Source organism: Balearica regulorum, chromosome 1, assembly GCF_011004875.1.
Source record: "Balearica regulorum gibbericeps isolate bBalReg1 chromosome 1, bBalReg1.pri, whole genome shotgun sequence".
Classification (NCBI taxonomy): domain Eukaryota; kingdom Metazoa; phylum Chordata; class Aves; order Gruiformes; family Gruidae; genus Balearica; species Balearica regulorum.
Window position 1 is genome coordinate 187,887,346 of NC_046184.1, and position 19,171 is coordinate 187,906,516.

Below are 19,171 nucleotides of genomic sequence, written 5' to 3' on the forward strand. Positions count from 1 at the left end.
TTAAATCTTGTTAATCTGATTTCCAGTGCACTGCTCCCTAGCTCTGTTATACTGTATTTTGTCTGATTGTTAAATAACTGCTTGTAAGGCAGAAATGTTTAATTGGAGCCATCTTGTTAAATTCTGTCAGCTGAGCGCTCAGAAGCTCTGCATATGCTTCTGCTTTGAAAGCTAAACACAACACGAGGACGGCCAGGTGTTGTCTGCCTTGAGCAAATACCAGGTGTAAACTGAGGTAACTGAGCTTGAGATATTCCGTAATGGTAGTCACAGAAGTATTGGCTCAAACTAAGATCAAAACTCTTCTTAAGGGATGAGTTTATGCCCAAAATGTTACACTGATAGTTTTGTTACAACTTTAGTTTTTCTTTCTTCTATCATGTGTAATTTTCTTCAGATTGTAATATTTTTTACAGGTTGTTGATAAATCCCTTGCATAAAACAGTTTTCATGTTTGTGTTGCCCTATTTTTATTATGAAACATGGCATATTAGTTTTGGAACTCCAATTTCTTTGTCCTATTTTTCTCTTTTAGATTATACAAAGCATATTGCAAGATTTTATAGGCCTTTTTGCTTTTAAATATACAGCAGTCTGCTCTTAATTGTTTCAGGACATGTACCATCCTCTAGCTAATACTATTTTTTCTAGAGAATTGGTCTTTCTGTACATGCAGCTCATCCACATCCTCTGCAGATTCTGTTGTATCCTTTTTTTGTTCAATTCATAATTTGTTGGCTCCTTGGTTATGTTGGTGAAAGATACTGTCTTGCTTTGGTAAAAACTGCTGTCTACAAAGCTTCCTGGCACATTTACCACTTTTGGCTGGATTAAGAGAATTGGTGGTTGTATGTTGTACCTAAATTTCTCCAGCTAATGAGAAACTGGAAAAAAATGAGACTTGAAACTGAATTATTGGCTTTAACCGAAAATCTAAGAGGCGCTTCATTGTCGTGTCTCTGCTTGTACTTGGAAACATAATTCCTGGAACTGCTCTGAATTGTTGTTCTGGGAACAGGGACTGTCTAAGTCAATTAGAAATGAAACTGCTAGAAAGTGTGATGTGGTATTGTGACAATCTGTTTGATTGTTACCATAGTAATTACATAAATAAATTCTCTCTACTGAGATAGGCATTTTGTGACCCAAAAATTCTTCAGAAGAGAGTGCTTGAGTGGTATTTTGCTCCTGAGTGTAATATTTTTTCATGTATGGAAATAACTATAGAAGTGATGTTGTTCATACTGTGTGACGTCTGTTAATGTAATGGTCCTTCAAAGCATCTTTTCTCTCCTTCCTTTGCTGAAAAAGTCTTCGCACTCTGTAGTGTTCACAGTTTAAGGTTGATGATGACATTCTCAACCGCAAGATTTTTGGCAGGACGTTTTGTTGTTGATTGATATATTATCATTTCTGACAGTCAAATAGTTCACATCGGGTGGGTTTTAGTTTATGTATTGTACGTGATTTCTTGTGCAGGGTGGGGGGAAGTTCAGTTTGTCTTTGAGACCTTTGGCATTCACCTAAAAATCTTGAGAAGTAACATTTGTCCAAGAATTAGTCACATTGAAGCCTGGTTACACTGGAGAGCTGGGCAATACACGTGCAGATACAGATTGTTTTTGTAGCACCACTGCCAGTGCAGACCACAGATCCATCTGGAAGACGCTCGTAGCAATTGCCTCGGGGAAAAAAACATATGTACCCAAGCCTACAATGCTGTTTTCTTGGGTAATATTCAGTAAAAAATACATAGTAAGGGTTATTGTGTTCTTTAGCACTTTGTGGACCTACTTGTGCAGTTGTGTTTTGAAGCATTCACATTTTGTAGCAGCTACTTCCACGACTGTACAAAAAATAGTTGGTTTTGGCTTTCAGTCCTATTGTCTGATAATTTCCTTTGGTGACTCTGATAATCCATGGGCTACTTTACTGGCATAATGATAACTCTGTTTTATTATTTTGCTAACGATTCTTTAAGCTTTGACTAAGCTCTGAATTGGTGTTTTCAGAATTACTCACACTAACTCTAAATACATATTTATTTATTTTTTTAAATAACGGTAACGTTAGAGCACTTTTTTAAAATGTAAAGTTAAGGTCGTTTTCCCCTGTTCATTATTTTTGCTTTTATCATTATTGACTGTTAGAGCTATCTTATCATCCAGTCATTGAAAGTCATGAGATCTTTTTGCAGTGAGTTTGTTTTTCCTACCACTGAATAATTTTATGCCTCTAGCAGCCTTCTCTTCCCTGCCCTTGCCACATCTCCCTGTCATTTGTGAATGTTAAACTGCAGCAGCCCCAGCAGAGAGCATGAGACTTTACTGATAACCTCTCTCCACGGTGGAAAATTGACCATTTATTCATACTTTCAGTATCTGTTGTTTAGCCACTAACTGCATTCCCATCTGCCCTATGGCAGCACTTTCTTTAAAGAGCCTTACCTGAAGGAGCCTGTCAGAGCCTCTGATCTGAAGATCTGGAGATCTTCTGCAGGATCACCCCCGTCAAAGATATGTTGACCTGGGAATTTGAGGCATGACTTCCCTTTCACTGCCCTGGTACTGCTGCTGAAAGGTGGTGTCTCATGTCATCCTCCAGCTGCTTGTTTCTGTCTCTTCATTTAATGAACCACAAACACTACCATTACCATAAGGTGAATGAGATAGGGCAGCTGCTCTGAATGTAAAACTAAGGCCTCCCCTGCCAAATGTGTTTAAATAAACCAACCAAAAAACCCCAATTAAATAAAAAAAACCAACAACAAAACCACAGTTCTCTGGACCAGTTCTCCAACGCTACTGACACAAGAGGGGTTGGGGATGATGGGGAGGATAGAGCAGGTTGATGGAGAAGTTTGGAACTGGGTCTTTTGGTGGAATGCTGGGTTGTACTGACTTAGAGTATTTGTGTGGTTAAGGCTTTAACGTGCTGAATACTAACTCCTTAGTTACTCAGAGCCTTTCTTTTTCTTTATAAAAAGCGCTGTAAGTTATGTATGAGTCTTGAGCAGAAAAACTGAAGAAAGTGGTGCAAGAGCCTACTGCAAGCTGTGTAGTAGCAGTGTCCTCAGGGTCATTCTGAGTAGTTTAAACAAAATAGTTGAATAAAAATGTAGTTCTAGTTGTAGACTGTCTTTTCAAACTTCCTTTCAAGGCCGTTTTTAAAAAGTTAGTCTCGCAGCCTTAGCAAATAGGAGCAGTCCTGATGATCGTGGTTCATTTTTCTCTTCAATATTCAACTGGTGATTGGTTTGAGAGCTACGAAGCAATAGCCGTGTCAGTAGTTTCCCTATTTGCAGATTGTTATCATCAATCTGTGTAATATTTTTGAACATACCAATAGCATTAGACCTTCTGTGTTAAGATAATGACTATCACCTTTATGTTTAAAATTTAAAAACTGGAGGAAGAAATTGAAGTTGCTGGAATCCCTGGGTTGTCTTTAAATTTGTTCACTTTTTAATGTTGCCTGACTGCTCTTTTGAAAAGCAGTTATCACCCCAAATAGCTCATTATGCCTGTCAACTGTTTGTCTTGCTGTGATATGGTTTTGAGGGGTTTTTTTTTTTCATCTCTCCCCACACCCTCCCATAACTTCTGGGGAAGACACATGTGGTGGGCCTCTCAGAAGTTTGATGGCTGTTTTCATATGCATCCTTCTCCATTGCTAGGAAGGATATCTTGATGATGCTTTTATATCTTGTAGTGAAGTAGCCCCTTGGCCCTTTGCTGATAGACCCTGTTAATATAAAACCATCTGGTGAAGAGCAATTTTGGGAGTGGAGGAGTTGAAAATTGTGATGTTGATTGTTCTGAAATAATGGCTGAATTTGCCAGGTCTCTCCAGAGGCCTTTAAGGAAGACTAGATTATTGCAGAACTGCAAAGAGAATGGATTTGCAGCATCATTTAAAGCAACACAGGTTTAAGATGCATGCCCAGACTGTGGTGACCTGGCTTTCCTTCTCTGACTGGAGAGATTTGAACTCCTTTTTTTGCTAGGCCTTCAGGTAGCTTTTGATAGGAAATCTCAGTTTCTCCCATTAGAGATGCTTGATTTCATATTAATAAGTATCTATATTCACTAGAGACTGCCTAAATCAGTTCCACATTTCCACAATGGGTCTTACGTGCCAGACCAGAAGCAGTTATTCTTTTTCTAGTGCAATAACTTTTTAATTTAATTTAATTTTATTTCTAAATTTTATGAGAAACAGGAACATGAGAGAACTGAACTTGAAAATTCCTAACAAGCTTGAGGCTAGGACACCCGCTTTCAGGTCAGCTGCTCGCGTGCTTTTCATCAAGGACTTTAAATAATCAGAGTTTTCATGATTTGTATGTGTATCAGTATGTGCTTGTCACTTCCTCCATACTTTATGACTTTCTAAGCCTCTTGTGTGAGGAGGAAAAGCCTGTCAAAATATCACTCTCAAATGACCAGAACTAATTAACAGTCACTGTTTCTCTTCTGCTTCCTCCTCCCTCCCCCTACCCCGCATACTATGCATTTAGATAAAAGGAGATCCTCACAAAGCCTGATGACAGTATTACTTGATCTTAAAGGCTGGAAATCAGTAAGGTAGCAATAGGACTTGTGTTAAACATATATTTGCTCTACGGACTTAAAAGCAGATCTGACAGCATTCCTGTATGAATTAAACCATTAACACTGCAGTTAATGTTTTTCTGTATAAATTTTGTAAAAACAAGCCCTAATAGAATCGTAACTTATAGAACATAACTCATATGTATGAAATTAAAAGATGGTCCTTAATTATTTTTTTTCATGGTAAATACTATTCAAATTTAGACTGTGAAGTATATTTTTTTTTGGCAGGCCTAAATTATTTCAGAATTCCGAATACTAATTTTTACGTGAAGCTTCTGAAAATACAATTGCAAGCAAAAGTCAACTATCTGGGCACGTAATTCTGTCATGGGAGAGAGGAGTGGAAATAGCTTGTGCCGATCCAGTCCTTGCACTTCCATCACATCTATTCCAAAGCTCTCAATTCTAAATCGGCTTTGTTTTGCCTTGCAAAATCACAGCCACCTTTTAGCATATTATGAATGTTTCTTAATGTTATGTATTGACTGATTGAATAATTTGAGGTGGTGTTGATTATATATTTAAAAAAACCCCAACAAACCCAAAACACACTGATAAGGTAGCTAGGCACTGAGATACCCACATAGTTTAGTGATAAACATTGCATTAAGATTTATTGTGGACAAATAACTAAAACCTGAAAATCAATTAGGAAATTATTGTAAAGAATGGAAGTATAGAGCAATAGAAGATAAAGACAAAAGCAGTATTGTGAACTGCTAATTAGCACTGCTGAGAGTAAAGCTGCTCAGGGACTTCCTATGTAGTCAGTGGAGCACACCCAAATCCCCGGGTTGCTGTTCCTCATATTTAAGGATTTAATCTTTTCATGGAAACCAAAGTCCAGTTAAACATGTTGTTGGGACAGAGCTGATGTAAAGATCAGGAAGCTGGGAAGCACCTGTGTGTCCTGTAGTTTCACCATAACCAAATAAAGATTAGCCAACAAGAAATTCTGCCAGTTTTGTCCATAAAAGGAGCTTTCAAATTGGGAAAAATCACTGCAGATGCTTGCGGTGCAGGTGTTGCTGCAGGGAAACATCCTGCAGAGGCTCACTTAGCGAAGCCCCACTTAATTCACGGAGTTTGCAGAGTTATAGTTAGCCTTGGGTAGTGTGAGAGGGGACCGAGTCAAATTTCAGTCTTATTCTTCATTCTGATGCCAGTGGCCGTTTGACCCTGAGAAGTTTTAGGCCTTAATTGCTTTTTTCCCTTTTTGTGCTAATAAAATGGGGCCTGCCTAGCCATCACAGGGAAGTCTCAGATGAAAAGCAGCATTTCACTTAATTAATAAAATTTATTCCATGGCTGCATCTAGTAACATTAATCACTTACTGAGCATTAAATTAAAGTAAAAACTGCAAAACTCCTTTCATGTGAAAGGAATGCATTGGAGGTGACCTGTTGACCTGAAGTGTTGCTTAAAAGCTTTAAAAAGCAATATAAAATTTGTAAAAGATAGTGTGAATAATGTTGCTTTAGAAACAAGTTACTGATAAACATTCCAGTTTGATAAAGCTGGACCCAGGGGTTAAAGTTCTTTTGTGAGTGTTACTTAGAGGACCGGTAATTGTCTGGTTAATGATGTTGTATTTCGGTCATACGAGCAAGAGGTAGATTGCTGAATACCAAGTAGTGGGACTAAAACCGAACAGAGTTTGCCCTGATAAGCTTGAAAAGCTGCAGATTGCACTTCAGATTCACTAAGTAGCAGCCTTTTTCATGTTTAAATATAAAGAGAGGAGGCAAGGGTGTAATTAAACCCATCAATTTTTCAGCGTGAGGGGTAAATGCATTTGAGAAAACTTGTCTCTGTATATTTCTACATAATGGCATACTTGGGGGGGGGGGTTGTGAGGCACCAGCCTCAGTGTAGTACCTACTTCTCTTCAACTATATGGCTGTGCATATGGAAAGCTACCAGCGAGAGTAGCAGGCATCCCTGGGAAAAGAGCCCAGAGGGCTTTGTCTAAAGCCTTCTCAGCTGTAAGGTAGAAATTGTGCTCGGCAGAATGCCCACTTTAAATTTCACCAGGTTTGAAAACTAAATAACCTTTTCCTCCCTTGTGCAACTGCAATGCTAACAAAGTTCCTGCAGTCCGGATAGACAGCCCGACCGCGGTTTGTCCAAGGGCAGGTGTTGAGTCATTGCTTTCTCACGTCCCACCATTGTTGGCGCTGCTGGGGGCCGGCTGGGTGATAACACCCCATTTATCCTGATGCATTTTTAACCACAGTGTCAATTAATATTTGCTGGTTTAGTGCATCAAATTGACTTATGTGGAGGTTGACTGATTGTCAGGGCTGGCAAGTGGAAAAGGAGGAGTGGAAATCATGCAAAAGTAGGCAGGTCCCTTCCATAGGTAGCAAGGTGCTGTATCCCCAGACCTTATGTAATGAAATCAGCTCTGTGTAGTGAAAATTGGAGCAGAGTTGAGAGAGGACCTGGAATTGCTGGTCTCAAGTGCTAACTTCAAAAATAGCAATTTTTGCGTCTGTTTCTTGACCTCTCATTCCCCTTTTCCTCCTACTGATGCTTCATTAAAAACTATACTTCCCCAGTCATTAACAGCTAAAATGTGAAATGAATGAAGCGGGATTCACGCTTAGTCAAGGAATCAAGAGATGATTCAGCAATGAATTAATGATGGCTCTGGGAAAGAAGCTTGGATTCTTCAGGGCATAGTGAAACACTGATGGGAATAATAAAAAGGAAGAGGCCAAGTGGCCATAAGAATGAGAAATGGAGAAGGTCGTGTCTCTGCATTTCCAGCAAGGGCAGCACTGACAGAAACAAGTGAGAAGTGCATGCACTCTTAAGCACAGGGAAAGATGATGCAAACCAGCCCAAGAGCTGATCTGGTTGAGAAATGATGGAGAAATAACTATGTGGTTATGAGTCAGTAATTGATGTTTTTCTGTTATGGATGGAACAGCTCCAGTATTCCCAAAATTGTAATTTAAAAATTACACAATGTGCAAAATTGTAAATCTCAAATCGCTCTTGTTGCTCTGAATTTTTAGTTGGTGCACTTCAGAAGAAAAGTGTTCTTTTTTCAGAAATAAGGCTAAACGAGGAAAATCTCAATGCTAGTTTTAATTCTAGTAAATCTAATCTCGTTTTACCAGGCCTTTTCTTATTGCCTTAGCCAAGTGATGCACCTTGCTTTAGATGCCTGCTGTGCTCCTGTTTGTTATTGTAGCCATCATACTTCAATATTAGTAACATGCATTTGTAGGATCAAATAGATCTTGGACAATCAGATGATGCATGATGTACAAAGCGTTGAGCTGATTGATTTTACTGCTGTGTTTTGGGGGATCATTTGGAGGAGAATGCTGAATGTTCTGGGTTTGCCCACTACATTCCCAGTCTTATGGACACTGCTTTTTCCCGAGAAGGCGACTGTTTGCTAATCAGATGTTCTGTTGCTTCTGGAGTTCTGATGCTGCACCATTGGAAGGCAACATTGAGCTCAAAGATGAGTCTCCTGTTTAAGTAAAATAAAAAAACCCAGAAGCCAGCAACCCTATGTTTTCAAAATTAATTACAAATATGGTACCAAAATACTTTCCTATGCAGCCTTGCTGTTTCAGCATAATTCTGCTCTGTACATGACGCACAAGCAGCAAAAGCTTAAGATTTTGTTACTGCAAGACTGCTGTTTATTACTAACATCAGCAGTTGTACTACTGTTGCTTCAGCCTGAACCTTCTCCATTCCACTTGCATCCTCTCGGCATCGCCTCCTACCTCAGGCTCTTACTATGTTCAGATGTATTCCAGCTGCCTTGCCTAAAGTACTGATAATTACCTAAAATCAAAATGTTTTTTGGTTTTGGGCATGAGGGCGGAGACTTAATGTGAGTGACTGTAACTCTGGAACATGATACTGTAGAGATCTGAATAGTCCCCAGTGCTGTTAGATGAATTACGACCGTGTTTTGTATATTATCATGTGTAAAATGTTGAGAAGATGTTGTAGCAGAAATGGATTGACCCTAGATACAGCAGTAACTTTTAGTCACCAATGTGGTGTGGGGTTTTTTTCCTGGGAATGTGACCTTTTTTGTATTTTCTTGTATTGTTTGGTCGTCTTTTCAGGAGTGGCTATTTAATAGGAAGCAATAAGAGACTAGAATACAACTATGACTGAACTCTGCAGTTAGCCTATATCTAACAGGCTGCTATTGAAACAGAAAAAGTGTTTGGTGTATTTAATAGCTAAAATTTGTCAGTTAAATAGTTAAAATTTATCTGGCAAAATACAAATATTCTGAAGTATTTCAAAGCATTAATCTTCCATTTAGGATCATATTATAGGGGTGGTTTTTAGAGAAGAAGGAACAAAATCCATCTAGCGTGGTTATCTATTCTCAGTATAACGTACTGTTACTGTCATTTTTCTAGGGGTCGCCTCTGTTCGATCTTATCAAGCAGTCAAAAGAACGAGAAGGCCAAACTGATCAGCCTGAGCCCACTTCCACGCTCAATCTGCCTCTCCAACATAATCACACTGCAGCAGACCTGTAAGTGATGTGCATGCTTGAGGTCTAGTAAAATGTGAAGTTAATATTGCCCTTAATATTTAAATCTACTTGTTAGGCTTGATACTTAGGTTATGTTGAACTGTTGTATTTGCTACTGCTTCTTATACATGTAAATTTAGCTAAATGAAATTTTGACTTATTTTTTTCCAAGCTCTATCAAACTTGTAATTGCAAACTGTTTTCTTGCTTGTCTAGGAATAAGTAAGTTCCTTTATCAGGTATTTAATCAAGAACTTGAATTTTTAATCCCTTATATGGGAATAACAGGTTACAGTAGCAATTAATTTCTTCTAATGAGGGAAGAGTTCCTGCAAGTATTCATACAAATTTGTTCCTTTATCCTGTGATGTTGAAGTGCTTAATATGTGTTGAATCTCCAGCTATCTTTCTCCTGTGAGATCTCCAAAGAAGAAAGCATCTGGACCTCCTCCAAGTGCTACTTCCACTCCAGATGCTCAGCCAGCTGTGACCCCCCAAACACAGAAAGCACAGAAATCTACCTCCCTCTCTCTCTTCTACAAAAAAGGTTTGTTGCTTCTGTACATGCTGAAATTGCAAAGTTATCTCTTGTTATTTATCCTTTTTGGATTTTGGAGCTCAACATTTCTTAAAAGATTATAGTAGAATCTGTATTAAACACTGTGCAAACCCTCAGCTGCTCTTGGAAGAAATGGTAAAAGGATGTCAGCGGGTTAATGCGTGCACTCTACACACTGCAAGTTCGAACTGAAAACTTACCTACTGATTGTAAGAATGGCCATATGGGCTCAGAGGGAGGGTTCTTCTAGTATCCTTTTCCAGCAGTGACCATAAATAGTTGCCATGGGAAGCTTAAGAACTGGGCAAGCATATATGGTGTTTCCCCCTGAATGCTTTCCCAAGCTTTGACTTTCTCCAGTTTGGGTGTTTTCCTGAGCCTTTTGCGATGTGTCCACTTAGTAACTCTCAATTTGTGTTCCAAATGCTTGTTCAGACTCTTTTTGAATCAACATAGACATACATGTGTAGCATTGTTTGGTGTGGACTTCTGTGTGTCCATTACCTGTTGTATGAAGAACCTTTTCCATTTATTTTGAACTTGGCTTCTACTACCTTCATTTGATGGCTCGTAGTTCCTGTAGTGGGAGATAGTGAACGTTTGTTTCTGCCCATCCTCCATCACGCTCCTTTTATTTTGTATACCCCTGTTATTACTATTTCAGTTTATTTTTCTTTCTTTCTCAAGTGTATCTACTGGCCTATCTTCGACTACATACCCTGTTCTTTCGGCTTCTTTCTGATCATCCTGACCTGGAACCCTTGATCTGGACCCTCTTCCAGCACACACTGCAAAATGAGTATGAACTTATGAGAGACAGGCACTTGGACCAGGTAACATTAACAAAAAACTTTTTAAAAAGTTGAAAAAGACTCTCCTGAACAAAATGTTCCTTATACCTTTACAATGTTTCTTTAGCCATTAGAAATTGTAATCTGAGTTTTTATGTCTCTCTTCATCACTCAGAGGAGAAATTAATTTAGACTGAAGTCTATCATCTCAGGTTTTTTTAAGTGTTGGCAGTTACTTACTGTGGGATCTTCAATTACCATTTACAGCTATTTTCAAAATAATGAAGACACACTGCATTTTCTAGTAATTTGCATAAGAAAATACTGATTTTTCTTTGGGAAGACAACATGTGTGACTGATAAATGTTTTGTTATTCTTCTCTAAAATTGCAGCATGGGAAATGAGTTTGAGAAAATACTGTCAGTTCCAATTGGTTGATTGTCATACAGAAATGGAGGGAACAGTAGTGGACTTATATTCTGGAAGTTCTTAGGAAGTTGAGTTGCATGCTAGTTTACAGAGCACAATCAGTAGTAGAAAGCTCATCAATTGATTTCTTAACTTGAAGAAGCTGAATTAATTTTCTACATTTCCAGTTGTCTTGTCTTATTTCTTTAATAGATCATGATGTGTTCCATGTATGGCATATGCAAAGTAAAGAATGTAGATCTTAGATTTAAAATAATAGTTTCGGCATACAAGGAGCTTCCCAACACAAATCAAGAGGTATGGAAATTCTTTAATTCCATAAAATGTTATAAACTAATTGTTTCTCTCTGTCTGTCTAAATCAAAAATAACAAACTGCACGTGAACATACAAAAGAAAACTTGTGCTTTGCTGTATCTCCATTTTGTGGAGGAGAAAACTGGCTCTAATGCTAAATGTTTCTTTGAACATCTTTCACAAATAGTTTGGTAACTCTCCTCAGAAAGCAAATGTCATTCTACTTTTTTACTTCAAAACTTATGATTCTATTTGGAGACTGGATGTATGTATTAAAGTTGCAGGCTTAATTCTGACACTGAGAAGTTTGATTCTGTGCAGGGGCCTTACTGTACTTAAATCTTTGCACAAAATGATAATTAAATCAATAGAAAATCAATCAAACAATCAAATAGTGAATTAACTGTAGGCATCCTTTTAGTAGCAGAATTTCTCATAGTATATTTGCCCATCTTAGCTAAACTCCAGACTTTTCTCTGCAAGCCTAGAGAACTATTTTATCCACATCAGTCTGTAATGATTCTTTTTTTCAGCCTTCCAAGGTGTGCACAGTAGTGAAGCCTTTTTTTTTTTTTGACAGTTGTGTGTCTGTGAAAGTAAATAGAGCTTAAATTTGGAAGATGTTGTTAAAAGTACTGATGAACTGCATTGGCACTAGGTGGCTGCACCAGTTTATGAGGTAGATGCTTCTAATGATGTTCATACTTTTTTGGAAAAAAACAACAGTTTAGAACAGTTCTAAATAGTAGTTACAATGGCTTGCACACCATACAAGTGCCATCTTAGCTCTTATCTAACACAGACTTTATGAATGGTTTTATGAGTTTGTCAAATGTAAATTTTTTTATCCTTTTTTTTTTTTTTGTTTTAAATCTGTGTATGATTTTCTCACCCTATGTAGACTTTCAAACGTGTTCTTATCAGGGAAGAACAGTATGACTCCATTATAGTCTTCTACAACTTAGTGTTTATGCAGAAGCTGAAAACGAACATTTTGCAGTATGCCTCCAACAGGGTAAGCCTGTTAGTTGTGTTCAGTATTCATTATTTAACTGAACAGGAATATGTAGACAATAAAACTTTATGATTATTTTATTATTTTTATAGCCTCCCACTCTGTCACCTATCCCACACATTCCTCGCAGCCCTTACCAGTTTTCCAACTCTCCTCGGCGTGTCCCTGCTGGCAATAACATCTACATCTCACCCTTGAAGAGCCCTTACAAATTCTCCGAGGGGTTTCAATCGCCCACAAAGATGACTCCAAGGTCTAGGTAGGTTGTTGACAAGCTTTTTTTTTTTGGCTAAATTAAAGATATTTGGGAGATTTTTGGTGGAAGCAAATTGGAAAACTGCATAGTCTAGTTTGTCAGTAGTCTGTGGTTATTTTATCTTTTCTGGTTATAAGTTTGTGTCCTGTATTTGGAATCTTTATTCATCTTTGAGTGCTTTTTTGTTTCAATTCAGTCACTGTGCTCAAGGAGTTTGGTGGGGTGGTTGTTTTTCCATTTTTTTTCAGACTAGTCACATCCAAGAGGGGGTTTCCGACATAGTTGCTTAAATGTTGTTGACTTTGCCTCTGGATCACACTCCTGAAAAACATAAATGAGCTTTGAATGCTTGTTTAAAGAGAAAATACTGTTTTGGAACAAAATGGTTTGGAATATTGGAGCAGAACATTTCAAACTGTTGGTCACTAGTTTTTAGCAGACAGAGATGGCGGCAAGTATGCCAGTTTCCAGTGGGCTTTTCAAACTAGGATCAACTAGGCCATTGCAGCTGGCCTGCTGTGTAGAAAAATTATTATTGTATATTTTAAGTTGAAGTCCTGCATGGTTTTGATTAGCAAACCCCTAAAGGTACAGATGAAAAGATGATTATCTGGGTACCCAGCACCAAAGTGTCTTCCTGCTGGGGCCTCCAGTTCTTTCAAGCCACAATTTCTTTTCTGTCTGTGTGGTACAGTTGATTTGGGGATTCAGCATTCACTGGCCCCAGTGGGAACGCAAATGGTCTCAACACAGCGACCCCCAGTCTGGGTTTGCACTCTTTAACGCAGAGAGAGGGGAGAAGACTTGGTTAATGTCTTGTGCTAAACTGTGCAAATTTGTGGATGTAATTAGTGTTAAATGTAACTTAATCTTACTGTTAAATATACTTCTTTTCTTCATTTGGCAGAATTTTGGTGTCAATTGGTGAATCATTTGGGGTGAGTTTTAACATTTTTAATGTTTGGGCTTGAATGCATGTAGCTTTTGGAGGAATGGGATAGCTTGCTGACACCTGTAGAACTGGCCAGTGAACATCTCTAATTTAACGTAGTATTTTGATGGAATCTGTGAGCACAAAGATTACAGGGGAGTCCTGTTAAGTCCTTTCAAATATCCAGACTTTACTTTTAAAATGTTTTGCATTTTATTTCAGTTGCTTTGAAAGAAGGTAGAGTTCTTAAACTGCACTTTTAGAACTCCTAATTTTTTTCTTAGTGGATAATCTGGAAAGTTTGAGTAGTTTCGGGATTTATTGGCAATTCTTTCCCTATTTTCTTGTAACTTCAGACTTCTGAAAAGTTTCAAAAGATAAACCAGATGGTGTGCAACAGCGACTGCCAGCTAAAACGCAGCGCAGAGGTAAGCGCTGCTCCTAAGCCACTGAAGAGGCTGCGCTTTGATATAGAAGGGCAAGACGAAGCAGACGGAAGGTAAGAGATTGTTCTCGGCTTTTCAGTAAACTTAAATGTATTTGGTTCTTGGGACTTTCAATGCTAACGTCTTCCTGACATCCTAACTTCTGTTAATTTGTCAACTTTAGTAAATATATTAAATGAGAGATGGTAGCATCATACTGCTCAGTTGGACACTGGTGTCAGAAGTACGGACTGACTTAGTGCCTATACATCCAGCATCCTGGTGTTACTGCTGAGTGCTAAACCATGCTGTTGTCTTTAGTCAATCTTTTACAAAACAAACCCCATTTTTTTTATATGTATGAGAAATCAAGCAACTCTTTAGCATGGAGGAGAAAAGAGTTTGCATCTTTGTAAGAGAAGGCAATAGCACTGAAGTGAACTAGCCTTGATTCATTTTTTATTTATAGGTTTACTGGGATAAAAATCAAGGGTTTGTCTGTTTTTTTAACTTCCACTTAATCAAATGCTTTCTATCTGCAGCAAACACCTACCCCAGGAGTCCAAATTCCAACAAAAGCTTGCAGAAATGAGTGAGTAGTATTTTTTTCATTAACTGCACAGCAGCGAGTACCTTGGATGAAACAGTTTGTTTTCAGATGAAAACATAGCTCAACACTGATACCATTTAGGTAACTGGCTTAGGTTGTTTGTACTTGTTCCATTTAATCTTGAAAATGCAGATTATAAAATGGAAATCTTCAAAAGCCTTGTAAAGGATATTAAATGGCACAGCAATATAGAAGATGCTATATCACATGTGAATAAGAAAACCAGCATGACGTGCATTTTTCCTAAACACTAGAATTCTTGAAATGGAATTAAATGCTTGCCAAGGCTTTCCGATTGGTTCCAGAGACAGACCCCTAGCTGAGAGCTTGCAGGTAGAAATCAGTAGTAATTGCAGCAGTGTTTTGTTGACCAGAACACTTTTTTAGGCAATTACAGTATAGTAAAGGAAAATTATATACAGACTAAAATTGTCCGTCATTTTGTCTGTTGCTTTCAGGCATTTTAGTATAAAAGACAGCAGACTGCTTTATCTTCTACTGCAGATCAGCATTTCTTTCAGATTTTCTGGGATCACTTTTCTGTTTTTCCAATAAAATTGAAATCTAGCTCATGAGAAGCAAACCATCCTATTCCCCACATCCGAGTTGATAGTTTCCCCTCCTGAGAAGGAACACGCTTGGTCTGACCGGGCATTCTCACTCTCTGGTGGAATCCGAGCTCTGCAGCTGAGCGGATTTGCCTGTTAAAAATTCTTACCTAGGAAGCGTGTGTTTGTCAGGATAGGTATGACTACGGGTCCAGGCACCTCTTGTTTGTTTTAGGGTAGAGGAAACATTTCAGTATTTACTTGTGGCAGAGGATAAGAAGGGATGTTTTACTTCACGTCCACTTGTGTTAGTGTCTCACTGAGGGGAAAAGGCATTTCTGCTGTGGGATGCAGGGACCGCTCAGCCCATTGCATCTGCCTGGCAACGAGCCGGGATCCTGATGTGATGCAGTCCATTGGCTTGTCTTTAAGATGAAAACAGGCAAAGCAAGGGTACAGAAGCAATGAGAGATTCAGCAAAGAGGTAGAATGAATTTGAGATGTGTGAGATTGAGCGGGAATTGCTGAAGTAACTCAGAATTGCTTTTAAAATGTGTGATTTGTTTTATTTAGAATAGTGTCATTCAATTCCTTGTGTCATTACTAATTTTTACAAGAAATAGTCGCGTCCCAAGTAATTCTGAAAAAACTATTTAACTTCATTCTTTTTTTTTTTTTCTTTTTAGCATCTACTCGAACAAGAATGCAAAAGCAGAAACTGAATGATGGAAATGATACCTCAGCCAGTGAAAAAAAGTGAGATTCTTCTCAGGACCAGGGGCTGCACTGCAGGCCCGCTTAGATTATTTTTGTTTTTACAGCCTTCATTGAGTTGCTTTTTTAGTTGCTTTTTATTCCGAACTGGTAGTTTACAGCATTTGGACTTTTTAAATTTTTTAATGGTTTTCATGATACTTTGCCTTATGATGTAGCATGTATACAATGTAAGCCACTGAATTTAATTTATATATTTTTTTGAGGACTTGGAAAAACAGACTTGGAAGGCATTTTAGTTTCCTATTGCAACATTACTGATTTAAGCCAATTCAGTCTACTTAGATTGAATTTTTCTGTCTAAAGAGAAAATTTTAGCTAGAATTATTTGAAATGCACTAATGTTGTTTCTTAGATTTCATTTTTAGATTTTTCATTACTTGCAAATTTTGAAAATGAGGAGCCAGATAGTGCAAAGATTTCTGTGTCTGTATATAATTAGCACATCGAATTCCCATTAACTTAAACTGCACAGCAGTCACAGACCTTGCGGAGTCAGAGCCTTGCATAAAAATTACAACCTGAATTCAAAGTGAACTCATTACGTAGCCGTACTACTGAAAACTTAGCATTTTGTAGTTTTTCCCTCCCCAGCTCTCGCTCCAGTGTAATTTCAGAGGGCAGTTACACTGTCCATCAGTTTGAATTTCATGGAATATGAATCCCACAGAGAATCCTCCCAGAAGCTGAAGCTTTTTCCCATATTCAGGGCACTTGATGTGCACTTTCTTAGTTTGGAAAATCTCAATTATTAAAAAGAAAAAAGAACCCCAAACCTCAATCCCTCCTGGTACACATGAGATTTTGAAATTCTAATGATGTAGAATTTTCTTGATTTCTTCAAATTTTCACCTAACTGTATAAAATTCACCAAATAGCTTGCGAAACACACACCAAACCTCTTTGTTATAGGTGAAAAAGAGTAGCCTGGCAGCTAAAAGCAGGGGGCATCTCCCATTGGCCTCACCGCAGCATCTGCACAAAAGCTGAACTTGATGAGCCCATGTTGGGAAAATCAGTCTGCCATATTTTACTGAAAAGGCAGAGTTTAACCAGCAACTTGTGAACTGTTGCAACTAGCAAAACAAACAACAACAACAAAAAAATCAACCACCAACCCCAAAACAACCCAAAACTTTTTTCGTCTTACGGGTTTGTAAGTTACTGATTAAGATACTGGAATTTTTCTTGCAATGGCAAAGTGTTTGCAAAATAGCCAGTTAAGGAAAGCACATGTTTTACTTCCAGTGGACTAAAATATGCATCAATAAAGTCTTGCTGTAAAATTACCCATTTTTATGAAATTTAGCTTTTGCAGCTACTTAAATTAAACCAGTTATAGTAGAAAAGCATGCTATTCATTACACAAACATTTTAGAACAACATCTTCTCCGGGTAGCTTATTCAGAAATTGTTCAGCTGATGACCTAGCATACTTATAGTAGTACATTTTAAAGATCAGTTCTTGTGTTGAACAGAAGCTAATCCTAGAGCTACTAAAAATTCTATGAGCAGCACACTGATTTATCAATTAATTTCAAAATAAAATGGAATTATTTTTTTAGTCTCAATATGGCTTCAACTTTCTTCCTGAAAAAATGTACAGAAGTGTTAAGAGAGTACCTGATGTTTATTTTCTCGCTTTCTACAGAGTCTTACAGACAGAATGTATGTTAACATTGGGGTACACTGACCATAAGCTCTGTTACAGCAGCTGAAGTTCTTCCATGATCCTTTGGCTAGAGGAGTGACATTAGAGCCCAGTACCTAAACAGATATATTATTTCTTTACTGTGACAATGTATTTTTTTTTCTTTTGTTCAAACAGACTGAAGGCTTTACATCAAATGTACAATAATATTTTATACAACTAATCATTTTCTCTCCTTTCAAGATAAATAAAATAGATTTTAAAAGATTTATAGTTGGTAATTTTCTTTGATTAGATGAGAAGGTGACTTCATATGGTAATAATGTCCTTTTGTACCACACTTCCACCAGGATTCTGCAGCTGGTAGAAGCAGACGTCACTCCATCTCCAGTGATTCCCTCTTGGTGCAGAGATTCAAATAGTTCTGCTGTTGGGCTTGTAGTTACCTTCAGAAGTTTCCATAGGATGTTTTGGAAATGTCACTCTCGCCAGACCTTTTGTTCCAGGATCACCACTGGTAGCATTTCGGGCAGACGCAGGTCTGCATCATGGTCTGGGTCATTGTCACAGCCCTCACAGAGGTGCCTGAGGCAGTGCTTCAGAGACATTTGTGTCCACATTTAGAAGAGTTCCCATCATGTCACCACCCTGCTTTTCTTAATTGATTTTCACTCGCAGAACTGCTACAAGCATAGAATGGTTTGGGTTGGAAGGGACCTCGAAGGTCATCTAGTTCCAACCCCCCCTGCCATGGGCAGGGACACCCTCCACTAGACCAGGTTGCCCAAAGCCCCATCCAACCTGGTCTTGAACACTTCCAGGGAGGGGGCAGCCACAGCTTCTCTGGGCAGCCTGTGCCAGTGCCTTGCCACTTTAACAGTAAAGAATTTCTTCCTAACATCTAATCTAAATCGACCCTCCTTCAGCTTAAACCCATTACCCCTTGTCCTGTCACTCCATGCCCTTGTCAACAGTCCCTCTCCAGATTTCTTGCAGGACCCTTCAGATAATGGAAGGCTGGAAATAGCCCAGGATGTCAAAACTCTGGTGGAAGCCAGCATGGCTTTCTGGGCCAGGTATCTGGCTGTAGGCACCTCAGCTTCACAGGCTCCCTGTCCGTGTTTTATTGAGTCCATAGGTGCCTGTGACTCAAACTGCTGAACTTGCAGTGCTCTTTATAGCGTCAGTGTTAATGACAATGCTTAGAGCACAAAGTGCACTGGCTGACTTGCCAGTCCCTGCCCCCTCTAAAAACACATTTTCAGAGTCTTATTTTTAAGCAGATACATATGCAAATAAATGTGGATTGAAACTAATGGCTTTTAATCAGATTTGGAAATCTTGCTATGTTTGAGGGTACCTTTCTTATAGCAAGACCTCATTGCATTCAAAATGATGTAGAATACTGAAACTGTATTCCAGGAAAAAACTAAATTAGGATTCGTTGGACAGAAAATGGGACAGGTGTTTTAGGTGCCTGATGGTAAGGATTGTACCACTGATCAAACTCTTCCTCTAATCACTGTGGAGAAACATGTATTTGTGGAGAAAATTTGTCTCAGCCTAAGCTCTGTGTGTGCAGTGAGGTCAAGTGAATTGAATCTCAGAAACGCCTGTTCCTCACCATTGATGCTGAGGGGAATTTAATCTATTGGCTTGACTGTGTAGCCATCTGGAGAGGTATGAGCTGACTCCCTGCCTTTTTATTTGCAGTTTTATACCTTAATCTCTTACTGCTGT

At 38.5% G+C, this 19,171-nt stretch overlaps 1 protein-coding gene across 1 annotated transcript in view; it reads left to right on the forward strand.

The window, feature by feature from the left end:
* RB1 (RB transcriptional corepressor 1) overlaps nucleotides 1–17,702 on the forward strand; it is an 82,722-nt gene extending 65,020 nt beyond the window's left edge. Inside the window, exons 18-27 of the mRNA XM_075741840.1 lie at nucleotides 9,027–9,145; nucleotides 9,547–9,692; nucleotides 10,392–10,537; nucleotides 11,118–11,222; nucleotides 12,123–12,236; nucleotides 12,329–12,495; nucleotides 13,400–13,430; nucleotides 13,780–13,922; nucleotides 14,391–14,440; nucleotides 15,693–17,702. Coding sequence (XP_075597955.1) covers nucleotides 9,027–9,145; nucleotides 9,547–9,692; nucleotides 10,392–10,537; nucleotides 11,118–11,222; nucleotides 12,123–12,236; nucleotides 12,329–12,495; nucleotides 13,400–13,430; nucleotides 13,780–13,922; nucleotides 14,391–14,440; nucleotides 15,693–15,766 — 1,095 coding nt within the window. The 3' untranslated portion in view covers nucleotides 15,767–17,702. The remainder of the gene's footprint in view (nucleotides 1–9,026; nucleotides 9,146–9,546; nucleotides 9,693–10,391; nucleotides 10,538–11,117; nucleotides 11,223–12,122; nucleotides 12,237–12,328; nucleotides 12,496–13,399; nucleotides 13,431–13,779; nucleotides 13,923–14,390; nucleotides 14,441–15,692) is intronic.
* Nucleotides 17,703–19,171: the final 1,469 nt, after the last annotated feature.